Source organism: Oncorhynchus clarkii, chromosome 11, assembly GCF_045791955.1.
Source record: "Oncorhynchus clarkii lewisi isolate Uvic-CL-2024 chromosome 11, UVic_Ocla_1.0, whole genome shotgun sequence".
In the NCBI taxonomy this organism is placed as follows: domain Eukaryota; kingdom Metazoa; phylum Chordata; class Actinopteri; order Salmoniformes; family Salmonidae; genus Oncorhynchus; species Oncorhynchus clarkii.
This window is the reverse complement of record NC_092157.1, coordinates 8710295-8729698: the sequence shown is the minus strand read 5'-3', so window position 1 is coordinate 8729698 and position 19404 is coordinate 8710295. Positions and strand designations below refer to the sequence as shown.

The following is a 19404-nucleotide window of genomic DNA, read 5'->3' as shown; positions in this document are numbered from 1 at the left end:
AACAGAAGATACTGTGAAGACGTCGATTCTTGCCAGGCTTGAATAGGAATGTGTGTGGGATTTAAAAATACAGTTCAATCATGAACCATTTGACTCAAGACAAAAAAGGAAAAGTTACATTTGAGTTCGATGCAAAACATATGGTTGTCACATTATATTTCAACATGAAAAACAGACTTGGTATGAAACAGAGTAACTGTAATTGTATCTGAGTGATTCTCACACACCACTCAACTTCTCCGACACCAACTTCCTCTTTGAAGTCTATTTGCAAAGAGGAGCCTGGTGGGCTGGATGCCACAGAGACACTCTTTTCACTCCAATTTGATTATATAAAGGTTAAAAAATAAATAAAAATAGGTTTGATAAAAGGGATATGGTTAAGAAAATGCTCTCCTATCTCGGGTTGGAAGACAGCGTTTGGTACCCTGAGTTTACAGTGGCAAGAAAAAGTATGTGAACCCTTTGGAATTACCTGCTTAAATTGGTCATACAATTTAATCTGATCTTCATCTAAGCCACAACAATAGACAAACACAGTCTGCTTAAACTAACAACACACAAACAATTATACGTTTTCACGTCTTTATTGAACACACGAGTAAACATTCACAGTGCAGGGTGGGAAAAGTTAGTGAACCTTTGGATTTTACAACTGGTTTACCCTCCTTTGGAAGCAATAACCTCAACCTCAGTTTTCTGTACTACTGAACTGTTTCAGTTCAGCAATATTATTGTGATGTCTGGTGTGAACTGCTCTCTTGAGGTCATGCCACTGCATCTCAATCGGGTTGAGGTCAGGACTCTGACTGGGTCACTCCAGAAGGCGTATTTTCTTCTGTTGAAGTCATTCTGTTGTTGATTTACTTCTGTGTTTTGGTTTGTTGTCCTGTTGCATCACTCAACTTCTGTTGACCTTCAATTGGAGGACAGATAGCCTTACATTCTGCTGCAAAAAGTCCTGATAAACTTGGGAAATAATTTTTCCGATGATGATAGCAAGCTGTCCAGGCCCTGTGGAAGCAAAGCAGACCCCAACCATGATGCTCCCTCCACCCTACTTTACAGTTGGGATGAGGTTTTGATGTTGGTGTGTTGTGCCTTTTTTTCTCCACACAGTATTGTGTATTCCTTCCAAACAACTCAACTTTATTTTAATCCTTCCACAAAATATTTTGCCAGTAGCGCTGTGGTGTCCTCCCATGAACACCATTTTTGTTCAGTGTTTTACATATCGTAGACTTGTTAACAGAGATGTTTGCATGTTCCAGAGATTGCTGTAAATCGTTAGCTGACACTCTAGGATTCTTCTTAACCTCATTGAGCATTCTGCGCTGTGGTCTTGCAGTCACGTTTGCAGGAAGGCCAGTCCTAGGGAGAGTAGCAACATTACTGAACTTTCTCCATTTATAGACAATTCGTCTTACCGTGGACTAATGAACATCAGGGCTTTTAGAGATACTTTTGTAACCCTTTCCAGATTTATATAAGTCAACAATTCTTAATCTTAGGTCTTCTGAGATCTCTTTTGTTTGAGGTACAGTTCACATTAGGCAATGCTTCTTGTGAATAGCAAACTCAAATTTTGTGAGTGTTTTGTATAGGGCAGGGCAACTCTAACCAGCATCACTACTCTGGACGGTTCTGACCTAGAATATGTTGACAACTACAAATACCTAGGTGTCTGATTAGACAGTATACTCTCCTTCCAGACTCACATTAAACATCTCCAACCCAAAATGTAATCTAGAATCGGCTTACTACTTCGCAACAAAGAATCCTTCACTCATGCTGCCAAAAATACCCTCGTAAAACTGACTATCCTACTGATCCTCGACTTCGTCGACGTCCTTTACACAATAGCTTCCAACACTCAACTCAACAAATTGGATGCAGTCTATCATAGTGTCATCTGAATGTCACCAAAGCCCCATATACCACCCACCACTGAGACCTGTATGCTCTCGTTGGCTGGCCCTCGCTTTATACTCGTCGCCAAACCCACTGGCTCCAGGTCATCTACAAGTCTCTGCAAAGTAAAGCCCCGCCTTATCTCAGCTCACTGGTCACCATAGCAGCACCCACCCATAGCACGCGCTCCAGCAGGTATATTTCACTGGTCACCACCAATGCCAATTCTTACTTTGGCTGCCTCTCCTTCCTGTTCTCTGCTGCCAATGACTGAAACGAACTGCAGAAATCACTGAAGCTGGAGAGTCATATCTCCCTCACCAACTTTAAGCACCAGCTGTCAGAGCAGCTCACAGATCACTGCACCTGTACATAGCCCATCTGTAAATAGCCCATCCAATTACCTCATCCCCACACTGTTATTTATTCTGCTCCTTTGCACCCCAGTATCTCTACTTGCACACTCATCTTCTGCACATCTATCACCCCAGTGTTTAATTGCTATATTGTAATTATTTCGCCACTATTGCCTATTTATTGCATTACCTCTCTTATCCTACCTCATTTGCACACACTGTATATAGACTTTTTCTATTGTATTATTGACTGTATGTTTATTCCATGTGTAACTCTGTGTTGTTTGTGTCACACTGCTTTGCTTTATTTTGGCCAGGTGGCAGTTGTAAATGAGACCTGCTCTTAACTGGCCTACCTGGTTAACTAAAGGTGAAATAAAAATAAATCAAAAAGAGCTGTGAGTCTCTTGTTAAGTCTATAAGAGCTTTGCACATCTGAAATGAACAATATTTCCACATTATTCTTTTAAAAAATTCATCAAGCTCTTTCAAATTGGTTGTTGATCATTGCTTGACAGCCATTTTCAAGTCTTGTCATAGATTTTCAAGCCCATCAAAACTGTAACTTGGACAATTAGGAACATACAATATTGTCATAGTAAGCAACTCTGGTGTATATTTGGCTGTTTGTTTTAGGTTGTTGTCCTGCTGAAAGGTGAATTTGCGTCCCAGTGTCTTTTAAAAATCAGACTGAACCAGGTTTTTCTCTAGTTTTGCCTTTGCTTAGCTCTATTCCATTTATTTTTATCCTAAAACACTTGATGACAAGCATACCCATAACATATTGCAGCCATCACCATGCTTGAAAAGATGAAGTGTGGTACTCAACGATATGTTGGACATAGTGAATTTCTTTGCCAAATGTTTTGCAGATTTACTTTAGTGCCTTATTGCAAACAGAATGCATGTTTTGGAATATTTTTTATTCGGTACGTTTCCATCATTTCAGTCTCTCATTTAGGTTTGTATTACGGAGAAAGTAACATGTTGTTGATCCATCCTCAGTTTTCTCCAATCACAGCCGTTAAACTATGTAACTGTTTTAAAGTCACCATTGACCTTATGGTGAAATCAGTGGAGGCTGCTGAGGGGAAGACAACTCATAATAATGTCTGGAACGGAGCAAATGGAATGGAATCAAACACATGGAAAACGTGTTGGATGTATTTGGTACCATTCCACCTGTTCTGCTCCAGCCATTACCACAAGTACATTCTCCCCAATTAATGTGCCACCAACCTCTTGTGGGTGAAATCCCTGAGTGGGTTTGTAGTGACTGGGTGTATTGATAAACCATCCAAAGTGTAATTAATAAACTCACTACGCTCAAAGGGGTTTTCAAGGTCAGATATCTTTTCTTTTTACCCATCTAGAAACAGGTGCCTTTCTTTGTGAGGCAATGGGAAAGCTGTTTATATCTGTTTGAAAGTTTCTGCTTGACTGAGGGATCTAACAGATAATTGTATGTGTGGGGTACAGAGATGAGGTAGTCATTTAAAAATCATGTTAAACACAAGCATTGCACACAGAGTGAATCCATGCAACTCATGTGACTAGTTAAGGAAATCTTTACTCCTGAACTCATTTAGGCTTGACATGGAAAAGGTGTTGAATACATATTGACTTTCAGCTTTTCATTTTTATGTCTAAAAACATAATTCCACATTGTGTGTAGAACAGTGAACATCTCAATAGAATCCATTTTAATGAGATGTTAAATGTTGGACCAATAAGACCAAAATATTTCATGGACATTGAATGTAAAGGTTTTTATTGCAGGGCAATTAATAAACAACCTGAAATTCAGTCTCAATTGTTTCTTCGATTTAACACTCAACATAAAAACTGAAATAATTACTTCTAAATAGATATAAACTGAAAATAGATATTATTATTCTGGGAACTGCACAAAAGAGGAAGATAAACAGTGACTAGTAGATTTTAACACCATTCTGACATCATGTAGACTTACTTCACCAACTTCCTGTCTTGTATCAGACCACTGTCTCTCCAACTAACTGTGTCTTCTCTCCTCAGTCATCATTGACTTTATATGGTCTTAAACTGCCTTCAGTGAGCTAGTTGAACTCAGCAGTTCCTCTATACTGGAACCCATTAAACAGATGCTCTGTGAACTCAACACTCAAAATAAATGGTCTAAAATAAAGAGTAGCCTGCATCATCATATCAACACTATAGTAACAGTTAAACACTTTTCACCCCAGAAAATTCTACAAATATGCAGATAATTAAAGAGCACACAATTATAAATGTAACAAAAGTACCAATAGAAACTAATACACAATGACAATACTCTACATAAAAACACTTGATACCCAATTGCAAAATACTTAGCATCCAACTGTTTTATTCACTTGTGCATAAAGCCCATCTAGGTTGTTAAGAGGTGGTTCCTGGGCCCCTCTCCCAGTCACGTTGACTTCAGCGTACTCACTCTCCTGTCCCTGCATCCTGTCCTGGGCTGCAGCTGGGGTCTCTTTGGTCTGTAGTTTGGAGAAGTCTATGTCACCGTAGTGGATCTCTTCAGGCTGGTCTTCTGCAGGTTCCTCTGGATCCTCTCCGGCTGTGGCCTGGTTAGTACACACTGTCCCAACCGGGGAGTTCTGTGGAGAGAACACAGAGAGAGGAACAGGTGTAAAGCTCTAAGCTCAGTAATGTGTAAAACTCTAAGGTCAGCAGGTTACACAACACACACTGAGGGGATGTCAATGAAAATGTCAATTCAACTGACAGGTGTAAAGACAGTAAACACTGTCAAAGTCCAACAGCCATTCGGTTATCATTCCATGTCATTACAGGATGTGGCATTGCTTTCGATGTGGTCATCTCCCCCTAAACTTGCTCTGAAACTATGTTAATATAATGGCTTTAAATAGTTTCAGCATTAATTCAGTACTTCCTTAGATACACTTTGTAGGTGGGTTTGTAAGTTGAGCCTTATTCCCACCTGTCCCTGTGGACTGTCTGTCCTTTCAAGTCCATCGTGGAGCCTCGAGTTTCTCCTCCTGGAAGACATTTAGAAAGGTATTCTGAATGCACTGAGAGGGTTTTCATATGCTAAAGCACAAACACAGCAGAAATAAAATTGCTTTGCGTTGATGCCAGGAATAGTTCTTACCATACAAAAAGACTGATCAGGCTGATAAGCAAAATGGCCCCCAGAGTTCCTGCTGCAACCCCAAACACCATTGGCTCTTTTTGCCCTAAAAATACAGCACATATTATGGTAAATTCTCACAAAAAGATCTCTCAAGTACACTACATAACCAAAAGTATGTGGACACCTGCTCGTCAAACATCTCATTCCAAAATCATGGCCATTAATATGGAATATAGAATGTCATTGTATGCTGTAGCCTTAAGAATTCCCTTCACTGGAACTAAGGGGCCTAGCCCAAACCATGAAAAACAGCCACAGACCATTATTCCTCATCCACCAAACTTTACAGTTGGCACTATGCTTTGGTGCAGGTAGTGTTCACCTCGTATCCGTCAAAACCCAGATTCGTCCGCCGGACTGCCAGATGGTGAATCGTACATTCAACACGCCAGAGAACGGATTTCCACTTCTCCAGAGTCCAATGGCAGTGAGCTTTACTCCACTGCAGCTGATTCTTGGTACTGCACATAGTGATCTTAGGCTTGTGTGCGGCTGTTCTGCCATGGAAACCCATTTCATGAAGCCCTCATCAAACAGTTCTGGTGCTGCCATTGCTTCCAAAGGCAGTTTGGAACTCGGTAGTGAATGTTGCCATCCTACTGCCAATGTTTGTCTACGGAGATTGCATAGCTGTGTGCTCGATTTTAAACACCTGTCAGCAACATGTGAGGCTTTAATAACTGAATTCACACATTTGAAGGGGTGTCCACATACTTTTGAATATATATTTTATATCTAACCTACGATTGTGCCCTACGTTCCCATTTTACCTTTTATAGCCAGCTGCACTTCATTCGACTTCCCACAGCCGTGACTATTTCTTGCTTCACAGTAGTACAGTTCTCCATTACCAGGTGTCACATTGAGGGTGTAACTCTGTCCAGATGCTACCTGTGTTCGTTTACCCTCACTGATCTGGAACCAGGTGAAGTTTGTCACAGGAGGGTTGGCTATACTGCTGCAGGTCAGATTAACACAGCTGCCCACTAATACTGGATGAGCTGGACTGATGGAGGCCAAGGTTTCCTTAGGAGAGACTGAGGGAGAGGGGTTCATTTAGAATGTATCTGGATATGGTATATTGAAAAGTCTCATCAAAACCACTATTACAATCATCAGTGAAAACATGATAGAATGATCTATTCTACAGGAACCGGTGACTAAATCTTACATGAAACGTTAAGCATCATGTTATGTTCAGCTCTCTTGTTGCTTGTCCCTACTGGGTAGACTGCAGTACAAGTGATGTTCTTCTCATGATGAAGGTATGATGGAGTGAAGGTCACCGTGGAGAGAACTGAATTGGTTCGGTCTGAATTCTCCTGCAGTTGGTTCTCAGGTGTGAACTGTGTTGGGAGAGTCCATGTCACCTCGGGGGGGTGTTCTGGACAGGGAGCGACAGCAGAGCAGTTCAAGCTGACAGGGTTCCCGTCCTTCACCTCACCTGAGACAGTAATGATGGGACTGGAAGGAAAATCTGTAATACATTGTAGATAAATATATTTTACACTAACAGTTAAACTGTCCACTTGTTCTACTCTTATGATGCAAGGAATCTAAACTGGAAAAAATTGTTGGTAAACAGTTCAATTGTCTCTTACCACTGACAACTATATGAACAGACTTTTCAGTGTCTGTTGCAAGGAATGGTCCATTCTCAATCCTGAGGTAGTATTTATCAGAGTAACTGGTGGTTACATTGAAGAAGACTGTGGTGCAGTTCTTCTGGGACATGTTTCCAGTTATCTCCCCTTGATATCTGTTGACCATATTACTACTGTTAAATATCACTCTGTCCGGACACTCACGAAAGTTTGGGTTTTCTTTAATCCACACTCCAGAGGTTAGTATTGCGCTGTTAAATGTATCCTTATGTTGGTCAGGAATATCAAATGAACATGGGATTTGCACACAGGAGCCAGTCAGTACATCCAGTCCATCTGGCATTGTGGCATTCAAATCTCGTCGACCAAAACAGGCCAAAACACCTGCAACATAATGGACAACATCAGGGAGGTTCTGATATATTTTCAGTTCAGTCCAATGATATGTATTAACCCTAGATGACTGACAGGGGCCTCTGTTTGGAGGCAACTGCACAGCCATCTTGTTACTCCTCCTCCAGTGTAAAACAAATGTTGGAAGATATAGAAATGCATTTATTAATGTCTACATTTGTTTTTGACAAGTATATTATATTACAGACACCTTAATACAGACTTTTAAATTATATTATGTGACCTGCAACACTTCCTTCAACAGAGAGACCCTACCCTTGTTCCAGCCAATGATCGCATCTTGCATCTCACTGAACTGGTATTATCCAATAACTACTTCATCTTTGAGTCAGACTTTTTCCTTTCATTTCGGGATGTAGCCATGGCCTCTCCCCCTTTGCCCATAACTATGTGAACCTGTATGTGGAACAATTTGAGGAAGCACTCATCTACAAAACAAAGACACACTCCCTACTTTCTATATTCCTCCTATGGAAGAGATACATAGATGATGTCTTTGTGCTCTGGGAAGGAAGTCAGCAGGAACTAAATGAATTCCAAACTCTGCTAAACAAGAGCTCTGAATTACTCAAATTCACTGTTCACTGTTGAGAGAAAAATAAACTACCTGGACTTATGGATCATCAAAGAGAATGATGCATTACATACAGACTTGTATACAAAGCCAACAGACCGCAAAACCCTCCTATGTGCGGATAGTATGCATCCCCTTCCCCTCAGGAATGGTCTACCATATAGCCAGAAATTCAGGGTTAAACTAATCTGTGGCCAACATTCAGATTTTGACAACAAAGAAAATGACAAATCAATTCAAAATCAGAGGCTACATGGAAAAAAGTATTGATTCTGCAGTGATGAAAATATCTCAAAAACCAAGAGAGCACTTGCTAAATACTAAACCAAAGAATAAAAACAACACAACTGTCTTTTGCACTAAGTACACCAAATGTTCAGAGAAAATGAAAGCAATCCCGAAAAAGCACTGAGATATTCTACAATCAGATGAAAAAATGGTACACCTCTTCAAGGAACCCTCACTGGTGGTCTATAAGCGTGGTCGCAATATTGAGGATAGTTTAGTGAGATCTGACCTGCCCCCTGAACCCACTCAGACACTCTTGACACCCATTCCAAATGGGATCTACAAACGTGGCTCATGCTCACAGTGCAATAGCACTACAAAAACATCCTTCTTCAGACACCCACATAGAGGTGGAAACATCCCTGTTAGGGGGATCATCTCTTGCAAGACAAATATGGGTAAGCCAACGCATTACAAACAAAAAACAATTAAAACAATACATAGCTGTAAGAACACTGAGTATCTCGTAGCAGCTCACTTTGTTGAAGCTAACCATCCCATCTCCTCCCTCAAATACACAGGTATTGAGCATGTTGCTCTACCAAGGAGAGGAGGTAACATGGAGATCCTACTACAACAGAGGGAGGCCTACTGGATTTCCTATTTAAAACATTGACCAATAGTGGTCAGAATATTGACTTTGATCTCAGGCCCTTCTTATGAACAATTATTTTTATTAAGAAGTCTTATAAATGATTATATTCTTTCTACAGTTTCTCATGGTACAACCAATATGTTCCCCCTGTTGATGATGCTTATTATGCATTATGGATGAACCAAAAGATTACAATTTTATAACATTTAATGAAATTGGAAACAATTAAATATAAGTGAAATTAAATGAAAGAATAATGTATGTTGATGCTAATCTGGTTTTAGCCCGGTATGGTGACAGGGACAGTGGTGGAAGCTATTCTGTTAGCCGCATACTGACCTCGGTTTCACATGAACATACAGTGAAACTAAACAGTATTTACCCCCTTTCTGGTAACATTCTGTATCAAAAATCTGTAATAACTTTTTCACAGCTGTTTGAATCCAGACTATTAAAATACACTAATCAGGGATTAACTGTACAATTTTCTACACAATTAAAAAGCTGGAATATAGCACATCCCATAAAATATGTCTTGTGGTTATTCCTTTATGTCTGATTCATAACTAGTTGTTGTTGTGTGGAAGACTCACCTGACATAAAGAGGCCAATGAGAAAAAACATGTTCTCAGGACAAGCCATGTGAGAACTCACACACTACTGATCACCTGAAACAGTACAAACATACACTTACTGGTGGAGTAACTTAACTCACACAACACATTAAACCATCCCCATATCAAATACACGATGTCCTTCAGTTGTAAAGCTAATACATGAACGAACAGCAGTACATCAGAACATATTGAATCTCATTACTCAGAATTAATTTCCTTTAATTTATTTTGAACATTAAAATTAACAGAAGATATAGTGAAGAAGTCGATACTTGCCTTAGACGGTAACGTAAACTGTCTACAGCAGAAACTGTCACACACATAGTGAGGTCTGACTAACTAAAGTGATGAAATTCATGTGGCATATCTCACATCTCAACTGTGACGTACTTCCTAATAACTGTATGAGAAATGATTATCAAACAATTCTTCAGTATTTATTGTCCCTTTCTCGGGGTAGGACAGGTCAGCAGTATTTTGAAACTGGCCCCCAAATCACTATGTCCGCCCCCGACACATTGTTAAATAGAACAAATTAAACTTTCATCATTATAACCATCTCCTCTCCTCTATCTCCCAGGCCTGAATGGGAATGTGTGTGGGATTTAAACATATAGTTAAATCATGAACCAAAATCCACTATTAATTTATTCAAGAGTTAAATTTGTTAAATTCGAGTTTGATACAAAACATATGGTTGTCACATTATGTTTCAACATGAAAAACAGACTTGGTATGAAACAGAGTGACTGTAATTGTATCTGAGTGATTCTCACACACCTCTCAACTTCTCCAACACCAACTTCCTCTTGAAAAAAAAAAAGTATATTTGCAAAGAGGAGCCTGGTGGGCTGGATGCCACAGAGACACTCTTTTCACTCCACTTTGATACGGAATTGACTTTTTCATAGCAGTTTATGAGAATTTATGTAGCAGGTTAGGAGAATTATCGTAGCATGTTAAAAGCCTGAGGTTAAGGTCAGGTTAAATAGTCAGGTTTAGGGAAAATGCTCTCCTAACCAGGGTTGGATGAGGGCATTTGGGACCCTGAGCTTACTTTCCTTCATTTCAACACGTTCTGCCATGGTGCAGAGAAAATTATTATTTATATTGTTGCTGTTTTATAGCACCTCATGCTTGTGTTCACATTTTTCATGAGGCTGATATAAAAGGTTGCAGTTTTAACGCTACAATCAGTTCTACACATTTTGCTATCATATGCTATCTGGGGCAGTTCAGTAATCCCTGCTGCTGACCTGCTTCCAAAGTCGCTTCTTATTGAAGTGCCGTGAAAAGAATGTCGCGGGAGACACAGGAGGGAGCCAGCCACCAGCAGGTCCTGGACGGCAAGGAGGACATGGGTGCCCTCTTCGGTGGTCAAGTCAAGATGGGATTAAGCTTTTGTCAAAATGTGAAAAGTATAATTATTACAGCATTTTAGCTAATCCTAACCCTTTTTCGTATTTTAATTTAAATTTTCATAACCTGCTATGTTAATTTTCCTAACTTGCTGCAAAAATTCACAAACTTGCTAGAAAACTCAATTTTGACAAAAGCTGTATCCCTTCTAGACCAAACCCTGAACCTTCCCGAAGGCCTTCTGGGAGAAGGAGACCCAGGAACTGAGGGCGTACTTTACCCAGCAGGTGGGAGCCGACCTCCCCCAACAGGTGGTCTCCCAGGCTTCAATGGGAACTCGTGTGTGATGTTTTTTTTAAACAAGTTAAATCATAATCGTTGAATAGAACAAGTGTAGACCTTACCGTGAAATGATTACTTACAAGCCCTTAACCAACAGTGCAACTCAAGAAAGAGTTAAGAAAATGTTTACTAAATTAACTAAGGTAAAACATTATTAAAAGAAACGCAAAAAATGTGCAATAACAAGGCTATATTCATGGAGTACCGGTACAGAGTCAATGTGGGAGTACCGGTACAGAGTCAATGTGGGAGTACCGGTACAGAGTCAATGTGGGAGTACCGGTACAGAGTCCATGCGGGGGTACAGGTTAGTCGAGGTAATTTGTACATGGAGGTAGGGGTGAAGTGACCGTACATAGATAATAAACAGTGAGAAGCAGCAGTGTACAAAACAAATGAAGGTGGGGGGTAAATGTAAATAGTCCGTTGGCCATTTGATTCAATGTTCAGCAGTCTTATGGCTTGGGGGTAGAAGCTGTTAACGAGCCTTTTGGTCCGATACTTGGCGCTGCGGTACCGCTTGCTGTGCGGAAGCAGAGAGAACTGTCTATGACTTGGGTGACTGGAGTCTCTGACAATTTTATGGACTTTCCTCTGACACCGCCTAGTATATAGGTCCTTGATGGTAGGAAGCTTGGCCCCAGTGATGTACTGGGCCATACGTACTACCCTCTGTAGCGCCTTACGGTCAGATGCCGAGCAGTTGCCATACCAGTCGGTGATGCAACCGGTCAAGATGCTCTCGATGGTGCAGCTGTAGAACCTTTTGAGGATCTTGGGACCCATGCAAAATCATAGGGTTGTCACATCATTTTTTCAACATGAAAAACAGACTTGGTATGAAACAGAGTAAGTGTAATTGTATTTGACTGATTCTCACACACACCACTCAACTTGTAATACACCAACTTCCTCTTTTTCTTGCTTAACTTCCTCTTTAAAGTCTATTTGCCAAGAAAACCCTGGTGGGCTGGATGACACATTTTCACTCCACTTCTATACAGATTTGACTTTTTCGTATCAGGCTAGAAGAATTTATGCAGCAGGTTAGGATAATTACGGCTATGGGTTACGGTTAGTGAAATTGCTCTCCTAACCAGGGTCGGACGACCCCACACCCCCCCTCTTACTTACTGCATTTCAACCCATTTTGCCATGGTGTGGAGCTGCATATTTACAGTTTTAGAATGCTATTCGACATGTTGTCATGAAGCTGACAAAAAATGGTGTTGTTTTCGAGCTAATTTCCCACTATTCAACACATTTTGATATCATATACTATCTGGGGCCGTTCGGTAATCCAGCCCTGCTGCTAACCTGCTACCAAAATCACTTCTTATTGAAGTGGCGTGAAAATAATGAACCGAGACCCCGACCAACAGGTACTGGGAGGCAAGTTGGACATGGGCTCACTCTACAACGGTCAAGTCTATTTGGGATAAAGCTTTTGTAAAGTTGACATCAAACTCTTTTAGCATTTGAGCTAATCCTAACACTTTCCATTCCTTGATCTAATTATCATACCTGCTACATTAATTATCCTAACCTGCAGCCTAATTCTCCTAATCTTGCGAGAACACTACATTTGGACAAATCACTCTTTGACCTTCCCAAGGCCTTCTGGGAGAAGGAGACCCAGGAGCCGAGGGCATACTTTACCCAGCAGGTGGGAGCCGACCTCCCCCAACAGATGGAGGGAGAGCTGAAGGCTCTGGAAGACAGGATCAAGAATTGAGAGGTGGAGGGACCAGATGATTCAGAGAGAGAAGATAAAGTATTGACTATTGGACATTATAATACTCTGATACTGAAATATGGTGGTACGGACAAACAATTACTAACAGGGTCATTTCAATTTTGTGCAAGCTGCTTTGCCTATATGTGGATAAAATGTATGAAAATATAATGAAACGATGTGCCTGCATGCAGATCAGGCTACCACTCAATATCAATGGATATATGAGTAGGTATTAGGTGATAAAACAGAACCAGTCTTACTGCTCTTTCCATGACATAGATTGACCAGGTGAATCCAAGTTAAAGCTATGATCCCTTATTGAAGTCACTTGTTAAATCCACTTCAGTGTAGATGAAGGGGAGGAGACAGGTTAAAGAAGTATTTTTAAGCCTTGAGACAATTGAGAAGTGTGTTGTGTATGGGCACCATTTAGAGGGTGTTTGGGCAAGACAAAAAATGTAAGTGCCTTTGAATGAGGTGCAGTTGTTGGTGCCAGGCGCACGCACTGGTTTCAGGAACTGCAATACTGCTGTTCTGCTCCAGCCATTACCACGAGTACGTTCTCCCAAATTAAGGTGCCACCAACCGCTTGTGGGTGAAATCTCTGAGTGGGTTTGTAGTGACTGGGTGTATTGATAAACCATCCAAACTGATGGAGGCTGAGGTGTCCATAGGAGAGACTGAGGGTGAGGGAGAGGGGTTCATTTAGAATGTATCTGGATATGGTATATTGAATAGTCTTATCAAAACCACTCTATTACAATCATCAGTGAAAACATGATAGAATTATCTATTCTACAGGAACCTGTTAATTATCATGTTTTGTTCAGCTCTCTTTTTGCTTGACCCTATTGGGTGGACTGCAGTAGAACTGATGTTATTTTCATGATGAAGGTATGATGGAGCGAAGGTCACCATAGATACAACTGATTTGGTCTGGTCTGGATTCTCCTGCATTTGGTTCTCAGGTGTGAACTGTGTTGGGAGAGTCCATGTTAGCTCAGGGGGGTGTTCAGGACAGGGAGTGAAAGCAGAGCAGTTCAATCTGACAGGGGTCCCTTCCTTCACCTCACCTGAGACAGTAATGATGGGACTGTAGATAAATATATTTTACACTGACAGGCACCTACTTGGTCTTATTCTAGTCATATCATTTTAGAAAAATGTATCAAAGTTAAATAGTCTGTCGCTTCTTACCATTGACAACTACAGTAAATAAACAGACTTGTTGAGGGTCTGTTGCTTTGAATGACGATTTATCAGAGTAACTGGTGGTTAAATTGAAGAAGACTGTGGTGCAGTTATTCTGGGACATGTTTCCAGTTATCTTCCCTTGATATCTGTTGACCATCTCACTGCTGTTAAATATCACATTGTCCGGACGCCCACCAAAGACTGGTAATTCTTTAATCCACACTCCAGAGGTAAGTATTGTGCTGTTCAATTTATAGTAAGGACTATCAAATGAACATGGGATTTGCATACAGGAGCTAGTCAGTACGTCCAGTCTATCTGCCATTGTGGCAATCAAATCTCGTTGGCCAAACAGGCCAAAACACTTGGAACATGAAGGACAACATCAGGGAGGTAATATGATCTTTTCAGTACAGTCTCTCTCCTTCTGCAGCAAAATATATGAACTAATTTCAATATACAAATCAAATCAAATCAAATGTATTTGTCACATACACATGGTTAGCAGGTTTTAATGTGAGTGTAGCGAAATGCTTGTGCTTCTAGTTCCGATAATGCAGTAATAACCAACGAGTAATCTAACCTAACAATTCTACAACTATATACACACTTATACACACTTATACACACAAGTGTAAAGGGATAAAGAACATGTACATAAAGATATATGAATGAGTGATGGTACAGAACGGCATAGGCAAGATGCAGTAGATGGTATAGAGTACAGTACATACATATGAGATGAGTAATGTAGGGTATGTAAACAAACTGGCATAGTTTAAAGAGGCTAGTGATACATGTATTATATAAAGATGCAGTAGATGATACAGTATATGAGATGAGTACAGTATATACATATACATATGAGATGAGTAATGTAGGGTATGTAAACATAATATTAAGTATCATTGTTTAAAGTGGCTAGTGATATGTTTTTACATCAATTTCCATCAATTTCCATTATTGAAGTGGCTGGAGTTGAATCAGTGTGTTGGCAGCAGCCACTCTATGTTAGTGGTGGCTGTTTAACAGTCTAATGGCCTGAGATAGAAGCTGTTTTTCAGTCTCTCGGTCTCTGCTTTGATGCACCTTTGATGAACAGCCAGTGGCTCGGGTGGTTGTTGTCCTTGATGATCTTTATGGCCTTCCTGTGACATCGGGTGGTGTAGGTGTCCTGGAGGGCAGGTAGTTTGCCCCCGGTGATGCGTTGTGCAGACCTCACTACCCTCTGGAGAGCCTTACGGTTGTGGGCGGAGCAGTTGCCATACCAGGCGGTGATACAGCCCGACAGGATGATCTCGATTGTGCATCTGTAAAAGTTTGTGAGTGCTTTTGGTGACAAGACAAATTTCTTCAGCCTCCTGAGGAACTTAAAACTTACTACCCTCTCCACTACTGTCCTGTCGATGTGGATAGGGGGTGCTCCCTCTGCTGTTTCCTGAAGTCCACAATCATCTCCTTTGTTTTGTTAACGTTGAGTGTGAGGTTATTTTCCTGACACCACACTCCGAGGGCCCTCACCTCTCCCATATAAGCCGTCTCGTCGTTGTTGGTAATCAAGCCTACCACTGTAGTGTCGTCCGCAAACTTGATGATTGAGTTGGAGGCGTGCATGGCCACGCAGTCATGGGTGAACAGGGAATACAGGAGAGGGCTCAGAACGCACCCTTGTGGGGCCCCAGTGTTGAGGATCAGCGGGGTGGAGATGTTGTTACCTACCCTCGCCACCTGGGGGGCGGCCCGTCAGGAAGTCCAGTACCCAGTTGCACAGGGCGGGGTCGAGACCCAGGGTCTCGAGCTTGATGATGAGTTTGGAGGGTACTATGGTGTTAAATGCTGAGCTGTAGTCGATGAACAGCATTCTCACATAGGTATTCCTCTTGTCCAGATGGGGTAGGGCAGTGTGCATTGTGGTTGCGATTGCGTCGTCTGTGGACCTATTTGGGCGGTAAGCAAGTTGGAGTGGGTCTAGGGTGTCAGGTAGGGTGGAGGTTATATGGTCCTTGACAAGTCTCTCAAAGCACTTCATGATGACGGAAGTGAGTGCTACTGGGCGGTAGACGTTTAGCTCAGTTACCTTAGCTTTCTTGGGAACAGGGACAATGGTGGCCCTCTTGAAGCATGTGGGAACAGCAGACTGGGATAAGGATTGATTGAATATGTCCGTAAACACACCAGCCAGCGGGTCTGCGCATGCTCTGAGGACGCGGCTGGGGATGTCATCTGGGCCTGCAGCCTTGCGAGGGTTAACACGTTTAAATGTTTTACTCACGTCGGCTGCAGTGAAGGAGAGCCTGCAGGTTTTGGTTGCGGGCAGTGTCAGTGGCACTGTATTGTCCTCAAAGCGGACAAAAAAGTTATTTATTCTGTCTGGGAGCAAAACATCCTGGTCCGCGACGGGGCTGGTTTTCTTTTTGTAATCCGTGATTGACTGTAGACCCTGCCACATACCTCTTGTGTCTGAGCCGTTGAATTGCGACTCTACTTTGTCTCTATACTGAAGCTTAGCTTGTTTGATTGCTTTGAGGAGGGAATAGCTACACTGTTTGTATTCGGTCATGTTTCCGGTCATCTTACCCTGGTTAAAAGCAGTGGTTTGCGCTTTCAGTTTCACCGAATGCTGTCATCAATCCACGGTTTCTGGTTTGGGAATGTTTTAATCGTTGCTATGGGTACGACATCGTCAATACATTTTCTTATGAACTCGCTCACCGAATCAGCGTATTCGTCAATGTTCTTGTTGGACCAATGCGGAACATATCCCAATCCACATGATCGAAGCAGTCTTGAAGCGTGGAATCAGAATGGTCGGACCAGTGTTGAACAGGCCTGAGCTTTTTGTTTTAGTTTCTGTCTGTAGGCTGGGAACAACAAAATGGAGTCGTGGTCAGCTTTTCCGAAAGGAAGGCGGGGGAAGGCCTTATATGCATCGCAGAAGTTAGAATAACAATGATCCAGGGTTTTACCAGCCCTGGTTGCGCAATCAATATGCTGATACAATTTAAGGAGTCTTGTTTTCAGATTAGCCTTGTTAAAATCCCCAGCTACAATGAATGCAGCCTCAGGATATGTGGTTTCCAGTTTGCATAGAGTCAAATAAAGTTTGTTCAGGGCCATCGATGTGTCTGCTTGGAGGGGAATATATACAGCTGTGATTATAATATAAGAGAATTCCCTTGGTAGATAATGCGGTCGACATTTGATTGTGAGGAATTCTAAGTCAAGTGAACAGAATGACTTGAGTTCCTGTATGTTGTTATGATCACACCACGTCTCGTTAATCATAAGGCATACACCCCCGCCCTTCTTACCAGAAAGATGCTTGTTTCTGTCGGTGCGATGCGTGAAGAAACCAGCTGGCTGCACCGACTCTGATAGCGTCTCTCGATTGAGCCATGTTTCCGTGAAGCAAAGAACGTTACAGTCTCTGATGTCTCTCTGGAATGCTACCCTTGCTACCCTTGCTTGGATTTCATCAACCTTGTTGTCAAGAGACTGGGAGTATGCTAGGGAGTGGTGTGCGATGTGCCCGTCTCCGGAGCCTGACCAGAAGACCGCTTCGTTTGCCTCTTTTACGACGTCGTTGTTTTGGGTCGCCATCTGGGATCCGATCCGTTGTCCTGGGTGGAAGGCAGAACACAGGATCCGCTTTGCGAAAGGCATATTCCTGGTCGTAATGGTGAGTTGACGTTGCTCTTATATTCAGTAGTTCCTCCCGACTGTATGTAATGAAACCTAAGATTACCTGGGGTACCAATGTAAGAAATAACCTGTAAAAAAACAAAATACTGCATAGTTTCCTAGGAACGCGAAGCGAGGCGGCCATCTCTGTCGGCGCCGGAAGGTGGAGTCCTGATGTCACAACTCCATGCCCTAAACTGGATCATGCACATATCTGGAGCACAGAATGTTTGAATCCAGACTATTAAACTCTACTTATCAGGAATTATCTGTACACTTTTCTATACATTGAGACAGACGGGAATATAGGTCACACTATGAAATATCATCACTTGTGCTTATTCCTGTCTGATTCATAACTAGTTGTTGCTGTTGCTGTGTGGAAGACTCACCTGACATAAAGAGCCCCATGAGAAAAAACATGTTCCCAGAACAAGCCATGTGAGAACACACTACTGATTCCTTGAAACAGTACAAACATACACTTACTGGTAGAGTAGCTGAACTCACAACACATTGCATTGAACCATCCCCATATCAAATACACTGTCTTTCCGTTGTGAAGCTAATACATGAACAAACAGCAGTACTTTGAACATATTGAATCTCATTACTCATATTTAAGATACTGTGAAGAAGTCGATTCTTGCCAGGCTTGAATAGGAATGTGTGTGGGATTTAAAAATATAGTTAAATCATGAACCAAACTCCACTATCCATTTGACTGAAGACAAAAAAGTAAAAGTTACATTTGAGTTCGATGCAAAACATATGGTTGTCACATTATGTTTCAACATGAAAAACAGACTTGGTATGAAACAGAGTAACTGTAATTGTATCTGAGTGATTCTCACACACACCACTCAACTTCTCCTACACCAACTTCCTCTTTGAGGTCTATTTGCAAAGAGGAGCCTGGTGGGCTGGATGCCACAGGCTGTCACAATCTTCCTCCTCATGTGAAGAGGAGAGGCGAGAAGGATCAGAGGACCAAAATGCGGCATGGTATGTGTTCATGATGAATGTTTAATTAAAGAAAGAACTGAACACTGAATACAAAAACAATAAACAAATAAAGGACAGGCGGGAGACTCCGGCAGCGCCGTACAGGCGGGAGACTCCGGCAGCGCCGGACAGGCGGGAGACTCCGGCAGCGCCGGACAGGCGGGAGACTCCGGCAGCGCCGGACAGGCGGGAGACTCCGGCAGCGCCGGACCACCTGTAGAGAGGAGACAGAGAGACAGCCTGGTGCGTGGGGCTGCCACAGAACCCACCAGGCTGGGGAGACCTCCAGGAGGCCTGGTGTTAGGAGGAGGCACCTGAAGGACCGGGCTATGGGGGAGCACTGGAGTTCTGGTGCGCAGCCTTTGCACCACTCCCCCAGGCTGGATCACTGCTCTAGCCCGGACCCTCCAGAGTGCAGGCACAGGTTGGTACCGGGCTGTGGGAAAGCAAGGGAGATCTAGTGCCTACTACCCGCACCTCTCCCACATTTGCCCGGCACGAGCGGAGCGCAGGCATAGGACGCACTGCACCCTCCCAGCACCATA

General features: G+C 42.2%; 1 protein-coding gene across 1 annotated transcript; it reads right to left on the bottom strand.

Annotated features, from left to right (window-relative positions):
* Positions 1-4092: 4092 nt before the first annotated feature.
* Positions 4093-9565, bottom strand: LOC139420152 (sialic acid-binding Ig-like lectin 13). Its single transcript, XM_071169939.1, has 7 exons — positions 9517-9565; positions 7050-7436; positions 6620-6925; positions 6219-6485; positions 5407-5491; positions 5236-5293; positions 4093-4891 (listed from the first exon to the last, which is right to left on the bottom strand). Exons 1-7 carry the CDS (start codon positions 9563-9565, stop codon positions 4619-4621), a joined length of 1425 nt encoding a protein of 474 aa, XP_071026040.1. The 3' UTR covers positions 4093-4618.
* Between the last annotated feature and the right edge of the window lie 9839 nt (positions 9566-19404).

What these genes read in the sequence shown, in the direction of transcription:
- LOC139420152 (XM_071169939.1), bottom strand. Translation starts at nt 9,565, where the DNA reads ATGGCTTGTCCTGAGAACATGTTTTTTCTCATTGGCCTCTTTATGTCA. An exon ending in CATTGGCCTCTTTATGTCAG is followed by an intron (nt 7,437 to 9,516) that starts GTGAGTCTTCCA and finishes ATTATGTTGCAG; the next exon opens with GTGTTTTGGCCTGTTTTGGT. An exon ending in TGTTCATATAGTTGTCAGTG is followed by an intron (nt 6,926 to 7,049) that starts GTAAGAGACAAT and finishes AATGTATTACAG; the next exon opens with ATTTTCCTTCCAGTCCCATC.